The sequence below is a fragment of the Berghia stephanieae genome, chromosome 8 (genome assembly GCF_034508935.2).
Source record: "Berghia stephanieae isolate SIO BIC M18660-M18661 chromosome 8, UCSD_Bste_1.3, whole genome shotgun sequence".
NCBI classification, from domain to species: domain Eukaryota; kingdom Metazoa; phylum Mollusca; class Gastropoda; order Nudibranchia; family Aeolidiidae; genus Berghia; species Berghia stephanieae.
In genome coordinates this window covers 9,449,302-9,475,496 of record NC_088367.1, presented here as the reverse complement: position 1 = coordinate 9,475,496, position 26,195 = coordinate 9,449,302, and the positions used below count along the sequence as shown (strand labels likewise).

The 26,195-nt window shown below is 35.5% G+C and overlaps 2 protein-coding genes across 7 annotated transcripts in view; both read left to right on the top strand.

Annotated features, from left to right (window-relative positions):
* Window positions 1–2,557: 2,557 nt before the first annotated feature.
* Window positions 2,558–16,337, top strand: LOC144978137 (autophagy-related protein 101-like). Of its 4 annotated transcripts, none has more exons than XM_078923797.1 (8): window positions 2,558–2,847; window positions 4,630–4,892; window positions 5,722–5,799; window positions 6,541–6,624; window positions 8,225–8,323; window positions 9,669–9,783; window positions 10,981–11,147; window positions 12,942–16,337. In XM_078923797.1, the coding sequence occupies exons 2-8, from the start codon at window positions 4,863–4,865 to the stop codon at window positions 13,023–13,025; spliced, it is 657 nt and encodes a 218-aa protein (XP_078779923.1). In that variant the 5' UTR covers window positions 2,558–2,847; window positions 4,630–4,862; the 3' UTR covers window positions 13,026–16,337. The 4 variants fall into 4 exon arrangements, with proteins under 4 accessions (XP_078779923.1, XP_078779921.1, XP_078779922.1 ...); XM_078923795.1 differs by having other exon boundaries at window positions 2,558–2,909; XM_078923796.1 differs by having other exon boundaries at window positions 2,762–2,913.
* Window positions 16,338–20,617: 4,280 nt separating this feature from the next.
* The window catches only part of LOC144978136 (uncharacterized), a 17,863-nt gene continuing 12,285 nt past the window's right edge, over window positions 20,618–26,195 (top strand). The window contains exons 1-3 of one of the 3 annotated variants that reach the window (XM_078923794.1): window positions 20,618–20,778; window positions 23,366–23,515; window positions 24,495–24,687. In XM_078923794.1, coding sequence (XP_078779920.1) covers window positions 23,406–23,515; window positions 24,495–24,687 — 303 coding nt within the window. In that variant the 5' untranslated portion in view covers window positions 20,618–20,778; window positions 23,366–23,405. Of the gene's footprint in view, window positions 20,779–20,983; window positions 21,119–23,048; window positions 23,104–23,365; window positions 23,516–24,494; window positions 24,688–26,195 lie in introns of those variants that run through there. The other 2 variants (XM_078923792.1, XM_078923793.1) reach the window with 2 other exon arrangements.

Sequence of the window (26,195 nt, the reverse complement as noted above, 5' to 3'; positions counted from 1 at the left end):
CAGTGACGTCATCGAGCAGTGATTCGTTTGAAAAAAAAAAACACGAGCAACTCGTTTGCCACAGGAAACTTCACATACCCCTCCCCCTCTTATGTCTGTGGCTGGCTTGACTGCAGCTGGTTATGATGGGGGCTGCCAGATGGCCAAGTTCAAAATTGGTTACTAAGAAACGCTTTTCTATTATTATTCATTTTAAAAAAAAATATTTTATTTTAAAAAAATGAAAAGATAAGTTTATCCAACTGTAGTCGATTGTTTTGTTAATCAAAACAAATGAGTTTTTCAAGGGAGTCAGAATGCTTGTGGTGTTTGGCTATTTGGGGTCTATTTGACTACTTGGGCAAGAAGAAATCTGGCTGTCTGGCAGCCTTGATTATGATCGTTCGTCGCATCACACACACATACACACACACACACACACACACACACGCCATCAAACAGTTGTTGATGGTGAAGGGGTGAGACCCCCCCCCCCCCCCCCTCCCACCACCATCATCCCGCTGTCACCTTAACATTTCATATTTATGTCGCGCCAAAAGTTGTCGGCCGCCCCCACCTCCCATAATTTGTCACTGGTCGTCATCGCCTCTTGTGTGTGTGGGAAAGGTCGTGCCTTTCATTTCATTATTTGAAAAATAAATGAACAAGAATGGTGTGTTTTTATTAGGTAGGTAGATAATAATAATATTTAGCAGGTTCCACACCCAGACACACACGGATTGCCCGGACACAATGATAACGATGCCGACGACAATGGATGACGATGATGATGATGATGATGATGATGATGATTATCGTGTTTCTGTTTAAAAAATGAAATACTTTAGCAGGTTCCACCCCCCCCCCCCACACGGATAGACCGGACCCGAAGATGATGATTGTGGTTTTGCTGGCTGTTACGGCTGTGATGAGGATGATGATAATGATGATGATGACGATGGCGCAGATGGTGATTATTTGTTCGGTCGCTCAGTGGTACGGTGTCTCTTGTCACAAAATCAAGCCTTGTCAATGGCCGGATGAGTGACAGTGATTGTTGAAAATTGTGATCCAGACGTTAAGTCCGTGTGTCAGGCACTTGACTCAGGTGTGAATGTATTCTTATCTTATAAGCAATGACGGGTATTGTAAAGAGCTTTAATACAAAAAAGACTCCAAACAGCGATCGGTACCTACTGTACGAAATGGATGTATGGTCGATATGGCGTGCCGGAGGAATAAATTAAATTAAATGTTGTGAAGTTCATTGAGCATGGTAAATCCTTGGAAATGCGCTTTGAACTAATACACCTGCTAGACAACTCCGATTCCAATATAAACGACTGATTAATATTCCCATATATAAACTATAGTTAGCTGAAAATCTTTCTTTGTCGGGACTCCAAAAGTATGGAACGAATTAGACAAAGAAATCAAAGGGTCTTTTAGGAGCACTGATTGATTTTAGATTGATTATTACATTGAAATGTGTTGATATTTATTTTATCCATTATTATTAGGGTGGTGGTGGTGGTGGTGATGATGATGATGATCCCGCTGATATGATGGTGATGATAAATAAATTAAACATAATTCCCTTTATTCATCCCATAGGGGAGATTCGTCTTTCGGGTCTATTCTAAGGGAAGACTGGAATAACCCAAGCGATAGCCGCAGTGCAGCGCCGCAAATTTAGTTAGGGCAAGGTGACTTGCTCAAGACCACTCAGCGGCGGGTGATCGAACTCGGTACCTTTCGGGTGCCAACCAAAGACCATACCGCTGCCCCTGAATGATGATGATGATGATGATGATGATGATGATGATGATGATGATGATGATGATGAATGGGAACTAACAAAGAATACACAGGCATCTAAAATTGAAACATTCCATATTCAAAGCTAATGTTTTACTTAAAAAAATTGAGCTTTACAATATCCACTAAATGTGATCAAAGCGCTTTGTAAAGGGGTCCCCGGTCAACAGCAACATTTAATATGTAGGACGGGACATGCCGCCTGTTAGGCGATATTACAATTTTTCAGACAAAGACAACGCTGTTAACGGCCAGGTACTCATTTTACACCTGAGTACGGTGAGAGAATGTGAGTAAAGAGCCTTGTCCAAAGACTCAACTATGCACCGAGCGCGAGGCTCGAACCCAGGACTTTCCGATCCCAAAGCGGGTGTCATACCACTAGACCATTATAATGCACGAGACCCATGGTCGACTAGAGTACTACCTATAGTTACGTCATGACTAGACCACATAGCCGCACTACTGTAGGAGTGTTCATTGATAGAGGGATGCGTGTGTGTCATAGAAATAGCCTTAGTGTGTGTGTGTGTGTGTGTATGTGTGTGTGTGTGTGTGTGTGATAGTCAAACTTTAGTAGGTTTAATGAAGTCTTGTCACACACGCGTGATACACCTATACGAATTTCCCTGCCACTGCCACCCAGACACACTAACATCTGACAAGGAGTGAGGGCTGTGGAAGAACCACAGACTACCGTGTGCAAACATTGGCGATTGGTATCGGATGGCAAACTGTGATCGTTTGAATTTGAAATGATTCGAAACACTCGTTACCCCTCCGCTCGCTCGAATCCTGATCGTCTCAAGCTCGTCTCACGTGTCAAGATCGTCTCAAGCTCACAACCCGCCTGATCGTTTTACGATCGAGTGATCGTTTTACTAACTCGCTCTTCCGGCATTGAGATCGAGCACTGACTCGTGGCTTGGCGCTCGATCGTCGATCGAGTAAAAGCGATCAAATAACCCAACACTAGTAAATAGTAAACAAAAGCGACTACAAAACCTAAGATTACACCACATTACTATTACGCTGTTTTATTGTTCATCGGTCAGTTCATTGTGTCCAAACTTGCCATTGCCCAGCTTTTGGGAAGCTTGTACGATGAGGAGGCTAGTAGGATTTTGACGTTTTCAGTTCAAAATGCCAAAAATTTGCATTTTATTGGTGCCATTTTCATTTTAATTTGACTTCAAAAAAGCTGACTGACTGACTGCTAGTGCTAGGGCAAGGGCTCGGGCAAGCGTGAGCGATATCTAGACCTAGAGTGTTAGCCCGACTGCTAGGTCGTGTTAGGTATCTCTCAGAAAATTTCGCACTGATCGCATTGACTTTGTTTACTGTTGTGACAACAATGTCAACTTATTATAATTATAATAATGATAAAACATGATAAAGTGTACTGATGAAAATGATCGGGATCGTGACAATTTAATGAAAGAAAATTAAAAAAAAAAAAATGATGAGAAGAACTGAAGAAGAAAGATAAATAAAGAAATCATAAATAAGCTTTATTTTAAGTAAGAAAATAAAGGGATTTAAAAAAAAACCAGTAAGAAAACAAAAATTGAGGTGAAAGAATTAATATTGAAAAAAAAAAGTTGTCCCCGTTGGGATTTGAACCCAGGACCTTCCAATCAAGAGTCAGACAGCTTACACTTACATCTTATCTTAACCACAGCTACAGATCCACCCAACTTGTGGAGATATTTAACTTTAACCATGTCTATTTAGAAGAATTTTTATTAAATATGAATTATGCCACTTCTGTTATATGTTATTTTTTTTATGTAACTTGCCATATTAGCAGAAAAAAAACTCAAGTTAACCAAGGTAAACAGATGTTTTCCTTTCTATAGTTTTTGTGATTCTATTTTGGCAATTAACAAAATGCTGGAGCGATATCTAGTGTTACTGTTACGTTAGGTGTCGATCCATCAGAGCGATATCTAGTGTTGTGTTAGGAATGGCTCTATTAGAGCGATATTTAGTCACTTCGTGAAAAAATACAAGAGTTGGCATCTAGCAAAAATGTTTCGTTTTTGTGAGTTAAATATCACTAGATATTTACTGATTTGAGACACAAATTACTTGCTACAGATACGTCTTTGTTTAATCACTGGTGATTAAAGAAAGAAGCGTCTGTGAATAATGACAGTGACATCCGCTAACAAAAGAAAGAGTAACTAAAAAAGTAATACCGTCGGAAATCTTTAATTTTCATTTTTACAAGTGGACGGCTGTCATCATCAAAACAAACTTTGATATTTGGGGGGGGGGGGGGGGGGGGGGGGGAGAACCTCAACCCCCTTTCCTTGTTTTGTTTTGGATATTGTATAGAGACTTGACATTGCATCGCTCATATCAAACCTTGAGTTTGAATCCACAGGACTACTGGTTAAGAAGCTGAGTGTCGCTTAGATAAAATTTAGCATTATATAATATTTATCCTAGTCAGTGCAAAATCCACAAAATGTGTTCAAAGCACTTTACAAGGGGTTCCCAGACAAGAACAACACACATCATGGAGGATGAGACAAGATGCCTGTAAGGCAATATTAATTTAATTTCAGCTCTTTTTCAACTGAGACAACAATGTTACCTTATATAAAAGACAGTTTTGTTAGAAATGCCATGTTAGATACAAATTTGTCATATGAGTATGAGGTTAAAATTTAGAAAGAAAAAAACATTTCAGTCTGCTTGTTTGGCTTCCGTCCACCTTAACATGTTGATAAGCTATTATTTTCCGTACAGATGATGGGCTTTGAACCAATTTGTATTCACTGGAGGTGTGCAAACTGACATGTATTTGTATTTTTTTTTCCTTAGGTGCTGCTATAACTATAATTTATCAAAGTCAATGGGATGAAATGAAGGATTTAACCATTCTTTAGGGAAGGAAACATCAATAGAAACAAACCATCAAGTGGGTATAACAAAACAGACTTTTAGACCCAAAGATGATAAATTCTGTATCAGTCAGTGTATGAAGAAGAAGAAGAATTCCAAGCCATACCATTTTTAATTCTTAACGAGGAGGTGTCCACCAATTATTCAGCAAGATGAATGCCCGGTCCCAAGTGATGGAGTTGGTAAGCGTGGCGTAGGCTCTTTAGTTTTTGTTCTATATTTTCCTGTCTTTTTTTATTTTTTTGGTCATTTTTTTGAAGTTATCAATTGATTATCTTGTTCAGCATTTCACTTTATTGTCAGTACTGACCAATGCGTGCTAGCATATGTTTTTTAATATGATTTTTTTTTCTTGAACTCCTGCATTATAAATGTCAAACTCTCTCTCTCTCTCTCTCTCTCTCTCTCTCTCTCTCTCTCTCTCTCTCTCTCTCTCTCTCTCTCTCTCTCTCTCTCCCTCTCTCTCTCTCTCTCTCTCTCTCTCTCTCTCTCTCTCTCCCTCTCTCTCTCTCTTTCTCTCTCAGTGCCTGATCCCTTTGTCATTGAACTAGACTTGTTCAAAATTTCAAATGCAGGAGTTTAAGAATCCTGCATTGTTTTCATTGCGATTCTAAATTCACTTTTGTGGTCCTGTTTACCTGACATGCTACCATTATGAGTATGAGGCTGCTGGTTACATCATTTGTGGATGTATAGTAAATTATAGTTTGTTTTTGTTTTGTTTTGTTTTTTGTTGGTTTTTTTTTGTTTTTTTTTTTGTTTTTTTTTTTTGGGGGGGGGGGGGTTAATGAAATGTCTTTAGTTTTGTTAGGCTTTTTGTTGGTTTACTTCTATGTCATTGTATTTCCTTTTTATTATTTGTTTGCTTAATTATTTTCAGAGTTTCATTAGTCTATGTATGGCAATACCCAATGTAAATTTCGAGAAGTGGCTAGATAGAGTTCATCTTATCTTATCTAATCTTATCTTATATTTTCTTATCTTATCCTATTTTTGCTGTCATCTGCTCAGAGCGTGGAAGGACGACAGATTGAGGAGGTTGTTCAGGGATTGTTCCACACTATTTTGCTTCATCGTACGACTGGCAAAGTAAGTTACAGCTGGTTGACAAATTGCTCTACTTATCCTATATTTTATCTACTACTACTACTACTACTACTACTACTACTACTACTACTACTACTACTACTACAACTACTACTACTACTACTACTACTACTACTACTACTACTACTACTACTACTACTACTACTACTACTACTACTACTGCTACTGCTACTACCACTATTCATACTGCTACTACTCCTACTAGTACTATACTTCTACCGCTGACTTCTACCGCTGCTAATACTACTACTACTACTACTACTACTACTACTACTACTACTACTACTACTACTACTACTACTACTACTACTACTGCAACCACTACTACTACTACTATATATGCAGTTGATACCAAATATTATAATAATAGAATAATATGTTGTACAGGGGTGGGGGGGGGGGTGTACATGACCTAGATATTATATAATGTTACCCCCAATACATTGTGCATGTTTATGTGTTTGTGCAAAATAACATAAAAGGATCTAAATCTAGATTATATGTTATGATAGTCCAAACATTCAGCTGTTTTCGTTCATGACGGTATTATGCATGAGGGTGTCCTAATTAAGCTCTTTAAAAAGTTGTTTGCCGCTTTTGGTCAACTAGTGATATTAATAATATTTGAACATCACGCTTCTTGTTAAAAATAAACATGTATGGCTGATAATGCAGATATATGATGTTGGTATTTATTTATTTATTTATATTTTTGTTTTTAAGTACAATTACAGTCGAGATCGTCATTTCACTATTGGATCCATAAATGTACAGGATGTGGACTGTGATTATTTGGACTTCGCATATGTAAGTTTTGATTGGTTGTTTTGTTTTGTTTTGTTTTTTCTGTTGTTTTTTTTTTGTTTTTTTGTTTTTTTTTTGTTTTGTTTTTTTTTGTTTTTGGGTTGTTTAAAAAAAAATTTTTTTTTTTTTTTTGGGGGGGGGGGGGGGGTCATTTTACAACTGATTCCATTTTAATAGTCTTTAATATCTTATTTAGTAATATTTTGGGGGTCCTGATAGCTCTCTTGGTAGAAAACTCACTTCACGCGCAATAGGGATCGAGATCAGTCCTGGGTTGAGTCGAGAATTTTATATATATGACCCCTCTGTCCACCCAGCAGCGATTGGGTAGCTTGGTGCACCAGATCTGGTGGAAAGCACTTCGCGATAGACTAGTGTCCTATCTAAAGATAACAAGCAATTGACATTGGCTGTTTCATGTAAGAAACCACGGTCAACTCCCACTCCATGGACCTAATGGCCCTGAAAGACTCATCATCATCTAGTCAGCTGATCCTGCGTAGGACGTTGCTTCCCGAACTTTCTTGCGAAACAGATTACGGTTTTCCTGAAAGACTACTTTTTAAAAATTATTTACTTTCATGTACGATCTTCATAAAATCACTCCATAGATACACTTTTTATTTATATCATTAAATTTAAATTGAGCTTTTATATAGCACAATATCCACTTAACCTGCTCAAAGCGCTTTACAAGGGGTCCCTGGCTAACAGCAACAATTAACATGTAGGACGTAACATTACACCTGTTAGGTGATATTACAATTTTTTCAGACAGAGATAACACCATAAACGGTCAGGTACTCATTTTACACCTGAGTACAGTGTGTGAGTAAAGAGTCTTTTCCAAGGACTCAACTATGCACCGACTAATAATATTTTGGTTGCTGTTGGCTAGGGACCCCTTGTAAAGTGATTTGAGAACATTTAGCACTATATAAATGCTCGTTATTTATTTGTTGTTGAAAATGTTAATTGTTTGGTTTTTATCTTTCTTTTGCAGTATATTTCAAACATCTTGTTTTCTTTTAATTGTATCAGTTAGCATATTTAACATTTCTCCCGTTTTATATATGTATACGGGGGCGAAATAGCCGAGTGGTTTAGGCATTGCACTGTGACCCGGATGACCCGGGTTCGAGCCCCGCTTCAGGCACTTCCGTTTTTTTTCCTTGAGCAAGATTATTAACCCCCAATTTGCTCACTTGGACAACAAGGGTGATGATTCCTGTTGACATCAGACATCTTGTTTGATGAGTTATCTATATTCCTTCGTGGAGTGCCTAGATTAGGTAACACTATTAAAAGGGACTGATAATAATTCGTTTGGAATACGACACACGCTTAGAAAGAATGACTCCACTATAACAAAGAAAGTATTGGACTGGAACTCTCAGGGCAGAAGATCAAGGGGAAGGCCACGAGGAATATGGAGAAGAATTAAAGAAGCTGATATACAGAGAAGTGGTAAGACATGGAATGAGATAAAAAAGTTAGCTCGGGATAGAGAAGGATGGGAACTGTTTGTCTGTGGCCTATACCCTGACCCAGGGTGAAAAAGGCAATGATGATGATGATGATAATAATTGATTTGTTTTTACAGGTTAAACTAGTCAGCAAAGAGTTAGATGCCAGGTTGAGGACAGATATATCTCAATTCCGGGACAGTCTGCGCATGAGCGAAGGTCAAAATTCGGGACAGGCAAGTAGAGTAGTCTGAAATTAAATAAATAGATAGATCTTTCTTTTAAAAGGAACAACAACAAAAATAAAAAATAAAAACAAACTATTAAACCCTTTATCAACAAGAAAAATATGCATTCTAACGTGGTCGGGGCATGTATTATCAAGGCACTGGTCCGTGCATAGCATCGTTATTATCATGGGTCTTTCCATGCTACGTCATGGCACAAGACCGAAGGGCTAGAGCTCAGGTGGTCGCTGGTTCGGATAAGTAAGTAAAGTAAGTTCCATGCCCCTTTTTTCCGCCTTCTTGCAAACCCTGGAATCACTATATTGTTGTTTTCCAGTCCTGGGTGATGTCGTTATCCAGGGGTTGCACTGTAGGTCAAACATTTTAAGTGCAACGAGCATGGTACATTTGTGGAAATGCGCTATATAAATGTACCATTTTTACATGTTTGGTGACTTCATTTGGATCTTAAATTGCTAGGTAGGATTTTTCAGTCTGAAATCTTGCTGGGCTCCCTGATTGTTATTATTATTATTATTATTATTATTATTATTATTATTATTATTATTATTATTATTATTATTATTATTATTATTATTATTATTATTATTATTATTATTAATAATATTATTATTATCCTTCTTTTATTTTTGAAAAGTTGGCAGCTATGATGTACACATTCATTTTTATTTATTTTTTTTGGTGATATTGAGAAGCATGATGATTAAATTTAAGTTTGTCGTAAGAGTAGTAACTCGCTTTGACCTTAATTTGTTCGTACTTTGTAAAGGTTCTCCTATCATAATTTGATAGTTTAATTTTCACTTTCATTTGTCAGTATTCAAATCAAACACTAATGAAAACTAGATCATTTCCATATTTTATTAAGATGAGTTTATAATCTTTCAAAAAGTCACATTTGTACACTAGACATAAAAAGACAGATTTGTCTCTTCTCGTCTTCTGAAAATCTTGTCTACTTTTCATTTTCATGTGTCTTAGGTTACAAAAGTGACTTTTTGTTACAACCTCATATTTGACCCTTCGCCTCAAAACGGTATTAACTCGGGTTGGTTAAGATGTTGAAAATTGAATTTATAGCCAGAAATATCAGATTTGTGTTGAGTGTGTATGTTTTATTGAGGAGAATGGATACCATATTTTAGGGTGCTAATTCCAACAATTTATATTTTTGACCAGTTTAACATTTAATTCGACTTTTAGGCATGTGGTTTGTTCCGATATAATACCATTTTGAGACGATGGGTCACGTATGTGTTTCAATAGTTTAACATTAAAAATCTTAGAGTTTATTTATTTATTATTATTATTTCTCCACATTTGAAATTCCCAGATCTCCTTAGAGTTTTACAGGAAACAGAAAAGTCGGTGGTTATTTCAGGCTGAGTCGTCACCGTGGGAGGTTTGGACCCTCAAACTCAATGTGGTCAGCGTCGCAAATGAGAATGGTGATTTTATGATTTTAAAAATATTTTTTTGTTTGTGTTTTGTTTTAAAAAAAAAAAAAAAAAATTTAGCTTTATATAGCGCAATATCCACTACATGTGCTCAAAGTGCTTCACAAGGGGTCCCTGGTCAACAGCAACATTTAACATGTAGGACGGGACAGGACGCCTGTTAGGCGATATTACAATTTTTCGGACAAAGACAACGCTGTTAACGGTTTTAATTCTGTTTTTTTTTTTTTAATGGGATCTTTTGACTTCCCATGGTGGATGGGGAGGCCCACTGTGTGTTGCTGTCCTATATATTTCCTTTTCCATTTTGCTTTCTGTCTTTTTTAGTTTTGTCCTGGCCCTTGTCGGAGTCTTCGATTAGGAGACAGTCAAATGTATAGTATTATTAGTTTTGGGAGATGATATATTTTTCCTTAAAATTTATTTCTCTATTATGCACGGTAATAGCTTTTGTTTTGAATATATTTTGTAAATATTGAGTGCTTTCTTCATTGCTGGATCTTGTGCTGGTTTCTGAATGAGACTTTTGGGTGAGGGAGTGTTTAATAATAATGCTGAAAACTTATATAGCGCTATAACTCTGAGACACCAGACTCTAAGCACTTAAATTACAAATTACTTTGGCTGAAACATACTCATTCACACACACAAGCACATACACACACACAACACAAACCAGACAGACCTATCTTGCTTCTCATATATTATCTACTAAAGACGAAACAGATATGTTTTAAGTGAACGTTTAAAAATAGACAAAGATTCTTTCTCACGAATGCTCTGTGGTAAGGCGTTCCTAACAGAGGGTCCGAAATGAGAAAAGGATCTCATTCCAGCATTTTCCCATATTCGAGGGACAAATAGTTTTGATGACGTAGTATGTGAACAGTCCCTGACATCAAACTATACACATTGATATTGTGCTCCAGGAATCTGCTTCTATTCCCCTTTGTCCAACTTTTTCATGGGTTCTTTTACTTGTAAATCTAAACATTATTGATAATCCTATTTACTTCCTTCTATTCTACTGGCCCAAATATGTCGCAAGCACTGTAAAACCAATAACAAACACAATGAAACTGTTCGATATGGATTTTTGTCTTTTTTTATTTTACAATTCCAGATTTTTAATATTTTTTCTTGCTTTGTGTATTAAAAGATATATTTATTTAATCCAATTTCCAACAGAACGTCAAGAATTCAAAAGGAAATTATCAGATCAAGTTTGTGAGAAAGTGTTCACCATCATTGACATCTTGAATAGGCACGAGTACCTCCCTAAGGTTCCAACGAGAGAGGAAGAAGATACCGTTTTTGATACGAGTTTTAAGGACATACAGCCTTATCTTTTCAAGGTAAGTTTGGTTTTGAGCAATGTGAGGCTGTCATAATATGGGAGAACTATTCATGAGTGCAAGATTTCCAGATTAATCAGATTTCCGTAGTTTTGAAATGGATTAAAGATTTCTTTCCGGCTTTTTGCGTGCGGCTATGTGGTCTAGTGGTATGACACTCGCTTTCGGATCGGAAGGTCCTGGGTTCGAGCCTCGCACTCGGCGCATAGTTGAGTCCTTGGAAAAGGCTCTTTATTCACATTCTCTCACTGTACTCAGGTGTAAAATGAGTACCTGGCCGTTAACAGCGTTGTCTTTGTCCGAAAAATTGTAATATCGCCTAACAGGCGTTATATTCCGGCCTACAAATTAGATGTAGCTGTTGACCAGGGACCCCTTGTAAAGCGCTTTGAGCACATTTAGTGGATATTGCGCTATATAAAGCTCAATTTAAAAAAAAATAATTTTTTACTAAATTTCAAGATCCTCCATCCAGAATAATAAAATTTCATATTATATATATTCAATTGATACTGTAATTGAATTATTCATTATTATGCAGATGCGGCTATATGGTCTTATAATATGACACTCGCTTTTAGATGGAAAGGTCCTGGGTTCTCACCTCGCTCTGTGCATAGTTGAGTCATTGGAAAATGCTCTTTACCCACCACATTTTTTCACCGTACTCAGGTGTAAAATGAGTACCAGGTCTCTATCCAAAAAAAATTGTAATATCGCCTAACAAGCATCATGTCTCGTCCTACATGTTAAGTGTTGCTGTTGACCAGGGCCTCTTTGTAAAGCACTTTGAGCATGTTCAGTGGATATTGCGCTATATAAAAGCTCAATTTTTTTTAAATTTAGAAAACAATGTTTTACTATACTCTTCAACAGTCGTAACGTCACTTCCTTCCTAATGACGCATGGTAACTTAGTAACACTGGCTCTAAACTATCGGAACAATGGCGGATGCCCATATGAAATATTTCTCCGGCGAGCATAAAAGCTTATCCAGAGGGGAAAAAAACATAAATTTTTATCATGTTTTGACTTTTACACGAATAGGAAAGGCACAGGCTGCATTCACATCTTTGAACAGAGTTTGGAGAACTAAAGATATCTCCCTTCAACTAAAGCTAAGACTTTTCAACTCAAACGTGAAGTCTGTCCTACTGTATGGATGTGAAACTTGGAACGCATCACAGGCATGTATAAGGAGGGTACAGATTTTCGTAAACAGGTGCATGCGTAAGCTACTCAGAATAAAATGGATGGATAGAATAAAAAATGAAGAAGTATGGAAAAGAACACAGCAGAAACCAGTGGGAGAGGATATAGGAAGAAGACGGTGGAGGTGGATTGGACACACGCTTAGAAAGAATGACTCAACTATAACAAAGAAAGTATTGGACTGGAACCCTCAGGGCAGAAGATCAAGGGGAAGGCCACGAGGAACATGGAGAAGAATTAAAGAAGCTGATATACAGAGAAGTGGTAAGACCTGGAATGAGATAAAAAAGTTGGCTCAGGATAGAGAAGGATGGAAACTGTTTGTCTGTGGCCTATACCCTGACCCAGGGTGAAAAAGGCAATGATGATGATGACTTTTACACATTCTGATCACAAGACATATGATAAGTTCTAGCCAGCTTGAAGAATAAAAAGTAATGATTTTCTTTGTTTAGAACCAAGATGGCCACCGTTGCCGGGTGGCGTGACATCAGACTACTGAATCCAATTTTTAAAGCAGTCACATTTTGATCTTGGAAATGCTTTACTCATTTAAAAAATATTTTTATTTATTTCCCTCAGATTACCCATCAGACCACATATCCTGCTCCGTCTTCAGTTGGAAATACTATGAGAAAATTTCTTCGTGGATCTCTGGCCTTATAAATAAAATGTCCAAATAATACAAAAATGACCTTTGGCACAACTTCATCTCCGCTGTGTCCAGTGTGACTATGGGATTACCTGTGATGCCTCACATTTTGCTGTGCCTTGGGTTGGCAGAATAACGCTGCTGCCACGAGGTTTTCATTTTTAAAAATTTGCATAAACATCGGTATTTCATCATTTCTGTAATATATATATGTATATATATATATATATATATATATATATATATATATAAAGTTATAAAATATAAACCACAAAAGAGAAGTGCTCGACTTTAACTCACACAATCCTAGAGATTTTTCCTACTTTTCAAAATTGGAGAGAAAAAAAAATGTATTAAAAATAAGCATGTACATAGATAGTTTTTTTCAACTATTATTAACATGCAAAAACTAAAAATCATAAGCTTTGATACTATGCCTATAATTTGTCTCATAAAAATGTAACAAATAGGCATAGGGTAAAAGTAACCCAAGTAAACTACGGATATAGTCAGTGTTAGGGTTGAGTGAGTTAATGTTAAAGGAGGGGTAAATATATATAAATAAAATAGAATTATTGTTAACTTCTACAGAACTGTTTAGGGTAATCTACGGGAAGTGTGTGTAATCGTTATGTTGTTTATGATTGTGTGTTGTTTCGTACTTCCCGTGATGTTTTGGTGTCGAGAATATCATAGATTATATGATTGTTATTAATAATTATTAATATGATTCAATGAGTGTATTTAAATTTAAAAGATAAATTTACCAAATTGAAATAAAACTTAAAGTCAGCTGTTGCCAAAGCCTCATGCTAAAATTCAAAAGCCTAACTGGTTGGGGGAACAGAATGGTGGGGAAAATATGAAGGCTACACATTTCAACAAAATCCTTAACTCACTCAATCCTAACACCGACTATATCCGTAGTTTACCAGGGTTACTTTTACCCCAAACCTATCTATTACATTTTTATGAGACAAATTACAGGCGTAGTATCAAAGCTAATGTTATTTATTTTTGCATATTAATGACAGTTGAATAAAACTGTCTTGGCACATGCTTATTTTTCATACATTTTTTTTTTTCAGTTTTGAAAATTAGCAAAAATCTGTAGGATTGAGTGAGTTAAATGCGCGTGAAAATTAGAATTGGTGATGTTGAATCTGTGCACAAATTTCCAACGTAGATATAATGGTAGATTTTTGTTGTTCTGCACCTTGTCAGTTACAGTTATGATATGAATTTCAAACTCACAGAATACCGTTGGCAATAGATTTTTTTTTGTTCGTTTTTCTATCTCTCAAATTTCAATGATGTTGTCCTAAAATTTTAGAGAATTGTGGGAAATTTTACAGACTTGCTAACTATTACGAAAAATTTGTAGAATTACGATGGCTTCAAAAGTCATGAACATTTATCGAAAATGAAAGCTGATACATAATTTTTAGGATTCTGAAGTGTTATTTAATCCCTATGAGAGTAAATTGTTGATTTGTAAAGTTAAAACTATAATTATTATATAGAATAATTATGAATTTTTAAATTTTCAAGTAGGCCGGTTTGTAGATATATTGTTTATGTAAATATAATCTTGTACATTAAAAAAAAATATTTAAAATTGATGCTTTTATGTAGCGCAATATCCACTAAACATGCTCAAAACGCTTTACAAGGTGTCCCTGGCCAACAGCAACACTTAACATGTAGGACCTGACATGTTGCCTGTTAGGCGATATTACATTTTTTTCGGACAGAGACCATGCTGTTAACGGCCAGGTACTCATTTTACACTTGAATATGATGAGAGAATGTGAGTAAAGAGTCTTTTTCAAGGACTCAACTATGCGCCGACCGAGGCTCGAACCCAGGACCATCCGATCTGAAAGCGAGTGTCTTACCACATAGCTGCACGATTATAATACTGTGATCCTGTCAGATTCTCTTTTGACAATCAACAAACAAAATGTGATAGTACTGCAATATTTATTATGAAGTAGCTAGGGGCACATATTTTCAGGTCTGATAGCCCGAACGCAATTGTGGGCCTGATTTAACATTGTTGTAATGGACAATATTTTACTTTGGTTTGAGAGTTATTTCCGTGACAACAACCAGCCCATAACAATTTGGGTTATCGGACCTGCAAATAAATACACATCGTAAAATAAGAATCATTATGAATTATTTGCGAGGGATATTTTATTTCTTAAAACGTGAGTGAGAGAATCGTAGCATCAGTAATCTGGTTTTCTGAGTGGTTAAAGTTAACATTGATTTGTCTAGTTTTCACGTTTTAAATGTATTTTTATGTGAACTGTAAGTTTATTTGTTTGTTTTGTGGGGTTTTTTTTGTTTTTATTTATTTATTTTTAATTTCTTAAATTTTTCTATAAAGATTGCATTTCGATTTTTTAAAGATAGGCTATATACCATGTGAGTGTGCAAGTGTTGTGAAAAAAATAAAATAAATTACATCAGTGGCAATTGGATTCAATAGTCTGATGTCACGTTCACCTAGCAACGAGCAGCTTGGTTCTAAACAAAAACAAAAAATCGGTAATTTTTGTTCTTCATGCCGGCTGGAACTTTTTCACATGTCATGTGATCAGAATGTATAAAAGTCAAAACTTGATCAGATTTATAATGTTTTTCTCCTCTGGATACACTTTTATGCTCGTCTGAGAAATATTTCATAAGGGCGTCCGTCATTGTTCTGATAGTTTAGAACCAGTAGGCTACCAAATTACCATGCGTCATTACGAGGGAAGTGACGTCACGACTGTTGAAGCCTATTGGTTGAACTGGCTATGTAAACATCACAATGCATCGAATCTTTGTTCTTTTTTCTGTATGGTATGCCATGTGTGTGTGTGTGTGTAACATTTTCCATTTTTTTATTTTTTTTGCATTTGTTTTTTTTTTTCATGTAAAGTCTTGCTTTGATAAAGGTGAAACCCAAAACATCAAAAATCATTTGTCTTTTTTTTTTTTTATCATTGAATTTTAACTGGCCACTCATTTTAATGGAATAAGAAAGGACTTAATTTTAACTTCTTTTTTTTTTTCATTCATACTGTTGCTTATAATACTCAAACAAAAAAAAACAAAAATAAAACTAAACTAAAAATACAATTCTAAACAGATATAGATAATTCTTTAACTTGGGTTTCACCTTCTTTTCATTTTTTTTTTTTTTTTCATTTTATGGGTTTATGGTTATTGTTGTTGTAATATATACATTAATTTGTTTGTCCTTTTTTTTTCTACTTTCAATTCTTGTACACTTTATAAAATGAATATTAAAACATTTTTTTTTTTTTGGATTCTTTTTTCTTTTTTCGTATAATTTTTTCATCCATTTAGTGTGGTTATACAGTGGAATCCATATTATGAGAATATTGGCTATTAAGCTTAATTGCTGGACAACTAACTAAACGGAGGTTGTGTGTGTGTTGGACCCGTGACCTCAAGTAGTCGGTGAGAGAGAGAGAGAGAGCTCTAATTATGACTAGGGTTAGAGACGATCTTTTTTTGGGATCGTGGATAGCTCATACGGTAAGTCACATTCTCACCGGCCAGGCGGAGTTGTCGTACCAGTAAGGTCGCTGGTTCAAACCCCCATCACCGCCGCGAAAATTTGTTATTCTCTATTGTCTTCTGGCACTTTCCTACTCACTTCATCTCTTGTTTTATGCAACCACTGCCGTACCTCAAGGATTGGTTGACGTTAAGCAAAAGTTGACTTTGTCCATTATCAATGGAACACATTTAGATATAGAACAGAACACACATTTGGGACCAACATGGATTGTTAACATTAAGCAGAAGTTGACTTTAAGAGCGTTGACTTAATGCAGATTCCTCTGTATCTTACTGGCGTGTGTGTGTGTGGGGGGGGGGGGGGGGGGATGAACCAAACCAAAACATTCGGGGTTGTATTCGTTGCCAAGGGGATGCAAGTAAATAATACTGTTTGAATGAGTGAAAGACAATGATAAGGTAAAATTTGAGCTTCAGTAGGGTTGATGTTTCTTGTGTCCCCTTAATTAACAGACCGGATGTTCATATTTAACTTGCTCAATCCTAGAGATTTTTGCTACTTTTCAAAATTTGAAAAAAATGTATTAATAATGAGATTGTACATAGATAGTTTTATTCAACTATCATTGTCATGTAAAAACTAAAAACATTAGCTTTGATACTGATACGCCTATAATTTGTCTCAGAAAAATGTAATGCATGGAGTATAAGTGACCCCTGGTAAACTACGGATATAGTCGGTGTTACGGTTGAGTGAGTTAATAGGCAATGTAAATGGTGCTTCTCGAAGCTCGAATAAATAAATAACAATATGAAATTGAATGTAAGCTTCAATTTAATATGTTTTCGTATATATTATTAAATTGAAGCTCACATTCAATTTCACATTGTTATTTGTTTATTAATTTTAATAGGCAGAAAACATTTAAAAAAAACAGTAGTAGTAGTAGTAGTAGTAGTAGTAGTAGTAGTAGTAGTAGTAGTAGTAGTAGTAGTAGTAGTTATAGTAGTAGCAGTAGTAGTAGTAGTAGTAGCAGTAGTAGTAGTAGCAGTAGTAGTAGTAGTAGTAGTTTGTGACTGGTGTATTCACTCAACCTGGCTATCCGGTGTTTATTTATATTATAAAAATATATGATTTGTGATACTGGCATTTTAAAAAAATAATTCAACTCTACGCCTGCGGATATGTAATCTATCGTCAGAGTCAGCTTGCCCTGTCGATTTGTTGCACTTCTTAAACTTTCCATCATCAAGAAACTCTTGTCTCTTGTGTTCTAATTATATATTCATTTTGAAAATGTATATATGATAAAAGAAAAAGAAAAACAACTCTTTCAATAATAAATGTTCATTTTTGTTCTATGTGTATATAAGTGAATGGAATAACAATAAATAACATTTTTTATAAAAAAATTGTATTCTTTGCCTTTAAATATATGTATGCAATCCGTATCTGGAACTAATAAAACCAACAGTTGGCGGAATTCACCTTAGAAGAAGAGGGGGATGGGGGGGGGGGGTGGCGGGCGGAGAACAGGGTTGCCAATTTGGCAATTTTTATGCTAAATTCCAAACACTTAGCGTTTTGTTTTTTTTAATAGCCGTTTGGCATGCAATAATTGGGATTCACATTTTATTAAATCAATGTTTTCTTACCTATTTAGTAGACAAATATATACTAATCGTCACACCTAAACTAACAAGGTGAGATCTTCATGGCTGCCTGATGAGAGAAAAAAAAAATGTAATTCTACTTTTCTGGGCATTTTCGTTCAGCATGTAATGCCTGAAAACACAACCAATTATTGTTCCTGGCCTCCCCTAGTGGTCACTTTCTATGTCCTCTATATATAGTATGAAGTAGACATCACTCAGGTCTTTGTTATTGCTCTTTGCCATCCGCGTTCATGAGTATTCTCACTAAACTGTTTCAACCAGACTATAAACAATCAAGGTGACACATACTTTTATGTGTTGGTCCGTGAGTCCTTGGCTAGGAGGGAAACAATATTTTCCCCCTTGTAAATCTTTCCTCTGTTATATAGTGTTATATTTGTTGTTTTAAATGTATAATGTAAGCATTAAGTTTTATTATTTTTAATTGAGCTCTTACATAGCGCAATATCCACTAAAAGTACTCAAAGCGCTTTACAAGAGGTCCCTTAACACTTAATATGTAGGACGGGACATGACGTCTATTAGGTGACATTACAATGTTTATCGGACAGATACAACGCTGTTAACGACCAGGTACTCATTTTACACCACAGTACGGTGAAAGAATGTGAGTAAAGAGCCTTTTCCAAGGACTCGACTATGCACCGAGTGAGGCTCGAACCTAGGATCTTCCGACCCGAAAGCGAGTGTCATACTACTAGACCGCATAGCCGCACAAAAGGTTTTGTTTGTTCTGAGTGTGTTCCTCTTCGTGGGATTCTTTGCTTGTGTCTGGATGAGACTTTTAGGTGATCTCAAACTATGCGTCATGATGGCATATTCTTGGAATCTACATCTGTTCCCTATTTGCACAATTTCCCTTTGTCTTACTTTCCTAGTGTGCTTTTAATCTAAAATATTTCTTTTAATCTATTTTTTTTTACTAGATAACTAATTTTCTTCCAAATTACTGTCGCTGAAATGACCTAAATGTGTTGTAAGCGCCGTAAAACCCTTTAAAATAAACACAAGGAATATTATTCAGACGATTTTACATTTTTTAATGACTTGTTTGGCTACTCTGCAAGGAAAAAAAAAAAAAACTGGGGCTGGTGGGTGGGGTATACATCGGAATCTAGAGATTAAGATTGGAACCCTTTCCGGTTCTCGGCTGATGGTTTCTTTATCGGCCCACCTCTGCCCACTTATTTACTCAATATTTTGCTCTGTCTGTCTGGTTTTCTTTTGGAAAGAGGAAAATAGTCAGATGGATATATATACACTCCGACACGGTTTCTTCGTACTCATTCTAATGTCCCGAATTTTTTCCTTATTATTCTTTGTTATCATTCCATTCCTTCTTCGAACTAATTTTTACCTCGAACACGGTTTCATCGAACACATTTCACACAGTCAACTTTTTTTTTTTAAAGTTAATCAAAGGTTTTGTGTGGTTTTGTTGTTTTTCTCTTTTGTTTTTGTTTTTTTATTTTTATTATAATTGTTTTTCTTCTTTTTTTTTTTTTTTTTTTGTTGTTTTTTTTTTAATGCTCCCGACGATTTCAACCATTGATGATTTACTGTGACAGTTACGTATGTGTATCGTGTGTAGCCTATCTATCTACACTGCAGGTGTGTGTATATAGTTAGTATGATACGCAAGCAGACACACACACACACAGCCACTCACACTCACACACCCATCGGAGTTTCGCATAACCGTCACCTCTCTGGTCATTCTTATCACTTTGACTTTCGTAATAATAATTTCAATGCACGCGCCATGAATTAATTGCTAATGGTTGGCTACGACGGTAATTTATGGATGTTGAGATACAGCACCCCACACCCCTTCCCCCAAGGGCGTGGCTATATTGGTTGAGTTGGTGCCTGGCACCGTATCCATCTTTAAAAAATGGATTAAAGCCATGACGTAACTATAGTACTCTAGTCAGCCATGATTACAGCATTTAAAAACAAACAAACTGAGAAATGGTAAATACCGCCTCTTACTTATTTGAGTAAGTCTTTTCTGTATACCCCCCCCCCCCCTTTTCTTTTGTATTTACAAATATAGCTTGTTTTAAGTCACTTTCTTCTGATTCTGGCACCAACTTATACTGTAAGCATGCCACGCCATTTTATAGTCTAAATAATATAATATGCTGGTTGTTATTAAAGAAAATCCATCCGTCCCGTAATTCTTAGAATCTGCCTATTCATCCTGCTACTAAAATAGTTATGTGCTATCTGCTACTAAAACCTTATGATTCAATATGTGACATATTCATTATTTGTCCTCCGAAGGACAAGTTACAAACGCACTTTCAAGGATTTAGGAATCAGAAAAGAAGAAGGCGTGACGTCATAACTTTTCTTCCCTATTGATCTGCCTTCCGTGAAAATCTTTTCACTGACTGAAAACAAAAGTTGAAGTTGAGTTTAAAGCGAGGCGATTTTCCGGTTTGTCTTCTTGTAAATGAAGTTCATAGCAGTAGCACCACGGAAATAACGGAAAATGCAATACAACAATATAACTAGAATTCAATAACCTTGATACATGAAAATAAGGTAGAACAAACTCTATTTTTTATCGTAATTGTTTGTATCACTGGCACTGCTAGGATACAAAGTCAACGCGCTATAAAGGTCTATCTATAGCCATAGCAGTAGCAGAAGTTAGATATGTTTGTTGACAGAGAGGCTTTTTTCTTTTCTTTTTTTTTTTTTATACTTTTACCTTAACGCCTTTGGTAAACGGTTCCAAAGTTATAATGATTTTACAACTCAAAATTTACTATTGCAAAAAGCTCAAAATCTGTGACTGAAAATTCCCCCATTGGACAACCGCTTGATAAGCTGTCTATTGATTGAAACTGAAACGGACTTTAACATGGAAATGGAGAAAAGAGTAAAAGAGGGTTGGTCACTGGAGGCCAAAATTAAACACTGCGCTGCCTTCAATCTTGATTAGATTTGACATAGATTTATCTAGATAAATGAAATATCGAAATGCCTTCTTTTTTTCTTCTTTTTTTTCTTTTTTCTTTCTTTTTTTTTTTTTTTTTTTTTTTTTGTTTGCATTCTCAATTTTGAAAAACATTTTAAAATGACGCAATTTTTATCAAATTATAATTCTTGACATAATCATAATTATAATGTGCCTTCATTGATTTCAATCTCATTAAAAGAAAGCTTGATCTCTGCTCTTTAAAATGATAACAGAACCGTTCAGATACTGTGAAAAATAATGCAAACAGTAATTATGTCGAATTGTCTTTTATTCAAATTCCCAAACACTAGCGCTTCACATTTCTGATGTCTAATCGCACTTGTCTATTAGGCTGGAAGCAGACTACCTTATTGATGCTAATTTTACCATGCCATATCTCTAAGTTCTGAGTCTGTGCTAGAACAGAACTACACTATGTATGAATCTCTATACTTTACTATGATTACGATGGTGACTATGGTTGAGTGGGGAAGCTCTCATGCAAAACATTAACTCACTCAATCCTAGAGATTTTTGCTACTTTTCAAAATTGGAAAAAATGTATTAAAAATGAGCATCATGTACAAAGATAGTTTTATTCAACTACCTTTAACATGTAAAAACTAAAAACATTAGCATTAGCTTTGATACTACACCTATAATTTGTTTAATAAAAATGTAATAAATAGCCATGGGGTAAAAGTAACCCGAGTAAACTACGGATATAGTCGGTGTTAGGGTTGAGTGAGTTTAAAGTTAAAAAGATGTAGTTGTGAGTCAAAAAAGCACTGCATCACGTACGGACACAATGTCAACCTGGAGTTGAGGGTGGTGTCAAACCAACACTTTATATAGGTAGATACCTGGAAGTAGGGAAGTATACCTCTCGGACAATCGTCATAGAAGTAAACAAGGCAGTGATTGGTAAACATAGGGAATTACACAGGCTTTACTATTGATGGTATGTGTATAAAGTAAAATACCCACTATTCTTCCGCTTGATCACTAGAACCAACAAAAAAAAACTATGTGTAAACTTAAACGTTTATATAATGACCAATAAAATCGCGTGTTAATGATAACTTTAACTCTAGTCAGCCATTTGGCAGAACAAAAACAACAATGATATCTGGAGAGAGGTTGATTTCATTCTCTTTATTGTTCATAATCAACTAACTATGTTTGTCCGAGCAAGTGTAGTGTGAAGGTGTGTTACAAATTCCATGTTTTGATTTGTCAAAAATCTACTTGTTAATTGTACATCCAGTGGAAGGGGACATAACCTGCCCCGCCTAGTGTAAACAATGACGGTGACAGTTATGTGTTAGAGTTAAAAACTAGGCAAACTGCACTGTATTAACATAGATGGTATGCATTTAAGTAGATGAATACTCATTAGTTCTATACTCCTGATCAATAGAACTATCGCAGAAGACTGTGCCACGTATATAGAGGGAATGAAGTTGACGTCAATCAGCTCTTTATTTTTTTGAGACAGCCTGTTGATTGTTCATTGATTCTCACTAAATTATATAAATCAGACTATTATCATTAAAGGTTACACAAAATGTTGTGTGTTGGTATGTTTAATCTTGTTGGCAGATGTGAGTATTTTAACGCATAGCATCAATTTTTCTAGAAGGTTTTGTGGAAGGTAAAAGAGGGAGAGGGAAACTAAGAAGAAGAAGATGGTCACAAGACATCCGCGAATGGGTGAAGAAAAGCCAGTGACTAGAATGTGGAAGGATGAGGCAGGACAGAACCTTATTTCGGTTGGCAGTTGTGGAGGCCATGTCCAAGGGGGATGAGCCATGATGATGATGATGACTCCAGAGTGGATAGCTCATACAGTAGAGTCACGTTCCCCTCGGCCAGACGGAGTTGTCGTAACAGTAATGCTGCAGGTTTGAGCCCCCATCGCCGGGGCGAAATTTTTATTCTATATTGTCTTCGGTCACTTTTCTGCTCACTTCATTTCTTGTTGTTATCAACTTAGACATAAGTGCCTGCTCCACTCACTTTTCTGTATGAAACAACAGGCATTTTAAAATAAAGTGTGTATATTTATTTATGTATATGGTTAATTTAAATTGTATATTTATTAATTTATTCATTTATTTATTTATTTATATTGTTTATTTGATTTTATATTATTTCTTTTACCAGCTCTTTTCAAGTTGAATCTTGAATTTACAATTTTTAAAATATGGATCGAAAGAACACACATTGTTCCTGGTGCAGTGGGATTAATTGTTCAAATTCAAGGAACAAACGGCCTGACTTAACTTACTTTCATTTTCCCAGAGATCCCAAACGGTAAGTTTCAATGCAAATTCATAATTTTGTAGTAGGATATATCAGTGCTGATGGTTTTCCTCGGATCCGCGATTTTTGTGTCAGAGGAGGAATTTCCTCCTTTGAAAAAAGACATTTTCCTCAATCAAATTTTCTGGCTTTGAGAGGTTTGGTAAGTGGTGGAACAAACTGGTGCAGCTTCTCCACTATCCAGAAGATAGCTAGAGTAGTTTATCATCTCAATGGCTCTAAAAGTGGGGGTTGGTGAAGTAAACAAGTGGCGTAAAGAAAACCATTCATAATTTTCCTCCTTTTTCCCTTTTTGTCACCATCAGCACTGATATATTGATAGTAATAATATAAGATATTACAGTAATATTATAAAAGGCCCAGTTGGGAAAAGAAACGACTCAAACGCAATTGCATCTAGTTTTGTTGCATCTGATCCCTTTTAAGTGATTGAATAGCTCGGGGTTTATAATTATAAGTAGATCTGGTGTAACATACTGTGTCAAAAACGATTGTCATATCCAAGAAATAGCAGCTGTATTAGAAAGAAAGTTTGCAGTAGTATTCTGTGCAACACAATTTGTTTTTGATTTTTAAATAATAATAATAATAATAATAATAATAATAATAATAATAATAATAATAATAATAATAATAATAATAATAATAATAATAAAAATAATGATGATAATAATAATAATGATGATAATAATAATAATATAATAATAATAATAATAATAATAATAATAATAATAATAATAATAATAATAATAATAATAGTAATAATAATAATAGTAATAATAGTAATAATAATAATAGTAATAATAGTAATAATAATAATAATAACAATAATAATAATAATAATAATAATAATAATAATAATAATAATAATAATAAAATGTTGATGATGATGATGATGATGATGATGATGATGATGATGATGATGATGATGATGATGATGATAATAATGATAATAATAATAAATTTACAGTTCAAAACGATGGGTCATCGCATCAAGAAGGGAGGACTTATTGAAAAAATCAACAGAAAAGCTCCATAAAAACAACTGCTTGTGTGAAGTGCATTTTGAACCGAGTTGTTTTAAGCACAGCAAAGTCAGAAAGCTCCTTACTAAAGATGCAATTCCTACTATATTTGATTTTACAATGCCACAATCAAAAGAGGTAAGTTATTCTTTTTTTTTAAAAATGAATTGAGTAAAAAAAAGTTCCAGAAGACAATAGAAAATAAAAACTTTGCGGCGATGGGGGCTCGAACCCACGACCCTATTGTTATGATAATTCCGCCTGGCAGGGGAGAGGGTAGTTCTATAGTCAGGGCCATCCACCACTCCAAAAATATCAGTGGCTTCAAGCTCAGTGTCTCTCTTGAAACACTCTCCCAACTTCTAGTGCTGCAACAGCACTCTTCCATCTGACTCGGTTCTGTATCTGTCTGTATCTGTATGGTTGGCGCTGAAGAAACCAATGGTCTGGTTGTATTTCAGCGGCGTCCTCATTGTCCTTGAAATCGTTTAGGTGTGGTGCCATGATGACCAGTTTTTAGAGGTCTTCTTTATCTGGGCCCGGGTTTGTCAGACTGGATTCAACTCGGTCTCGATGCTTCATCGCCATGTTTGCTTTGGTCGACCAACCCTTCTCTTTCCTTGGGGGGTCCAGTCCAAAGTCTGCCTGGTGATATTACTTGCAGGCTTCCTGATGGTATGGCCAATCCAGCCCCATTTCCTTTTCTTTATTTCAGTTTCAATAGATGACTGGTTCAGTTTTTGGAGCAGTTCTCCATTTGTGATAATGTCTGGCCACCCGATGTTTAAGAATTATCTGAGGCACCTGTTTATGAATGCTTGAAGAATAATTTTGATGGTTTTAGTCACTCGCCAAGTCTCCGAGCCGTATGGAAGAACATACTTCACATTTGTGTTGAATATCCACTTCTCGAACCCAGGAATAAAATACCTTGCTTAAGTTTCATCCATGCAGATGCTGGCCCCATCTGTTATATGATTTAATTTATCTCTCCAGCAGAAGAGGAAAAGAAATTATCACCAAAACATTTCCATCAAACTTTCATGACGACATCTTGTTTCAACAGCTGTTGTAATATTTATGATGGAATCCCCATTGTGTGAAGACAAAAGTTGTCGTCAAAGACAGCAGAAAGGACAGTCTGCTTAGAATAAACGTGATTTTTATACACTTGAACTTTGACTGATAACAGGATATCTATCAGTAGAAAATGATAAAATGCTAAACCGGTTTCACCACAACCTTTACATTATTTGTGGATCAGCCAGGCATAAAAACCCATTAAAAAGCGTTTAATTTTCTCTTGATTGTTGGTGTTGACATTTTAAATTCCAGTATTACCTTGCTGACATTTTAAATTCCAGTATTACCTTGCTGACATTTTAAATTCCAGTATTACCTTGTTGACATTTTAAATTCCAGTATTACCTGGTTGACATTTTAAATTCCAGTATTACCTTGTTGACATTTTAAATTCCAGTATTACCTTGTTGACATTTTAAATTCCAGTATTACCTATGCATTGCACATGAAATCCATCATTGATTTTAGTGACTCTTCTACGATGTCCTTTCCATTTTGTAACAAAAAAAAAAAATTATATAAACAAAAACCATGAATTAATAGTACTAAACTGTTTGATAAAA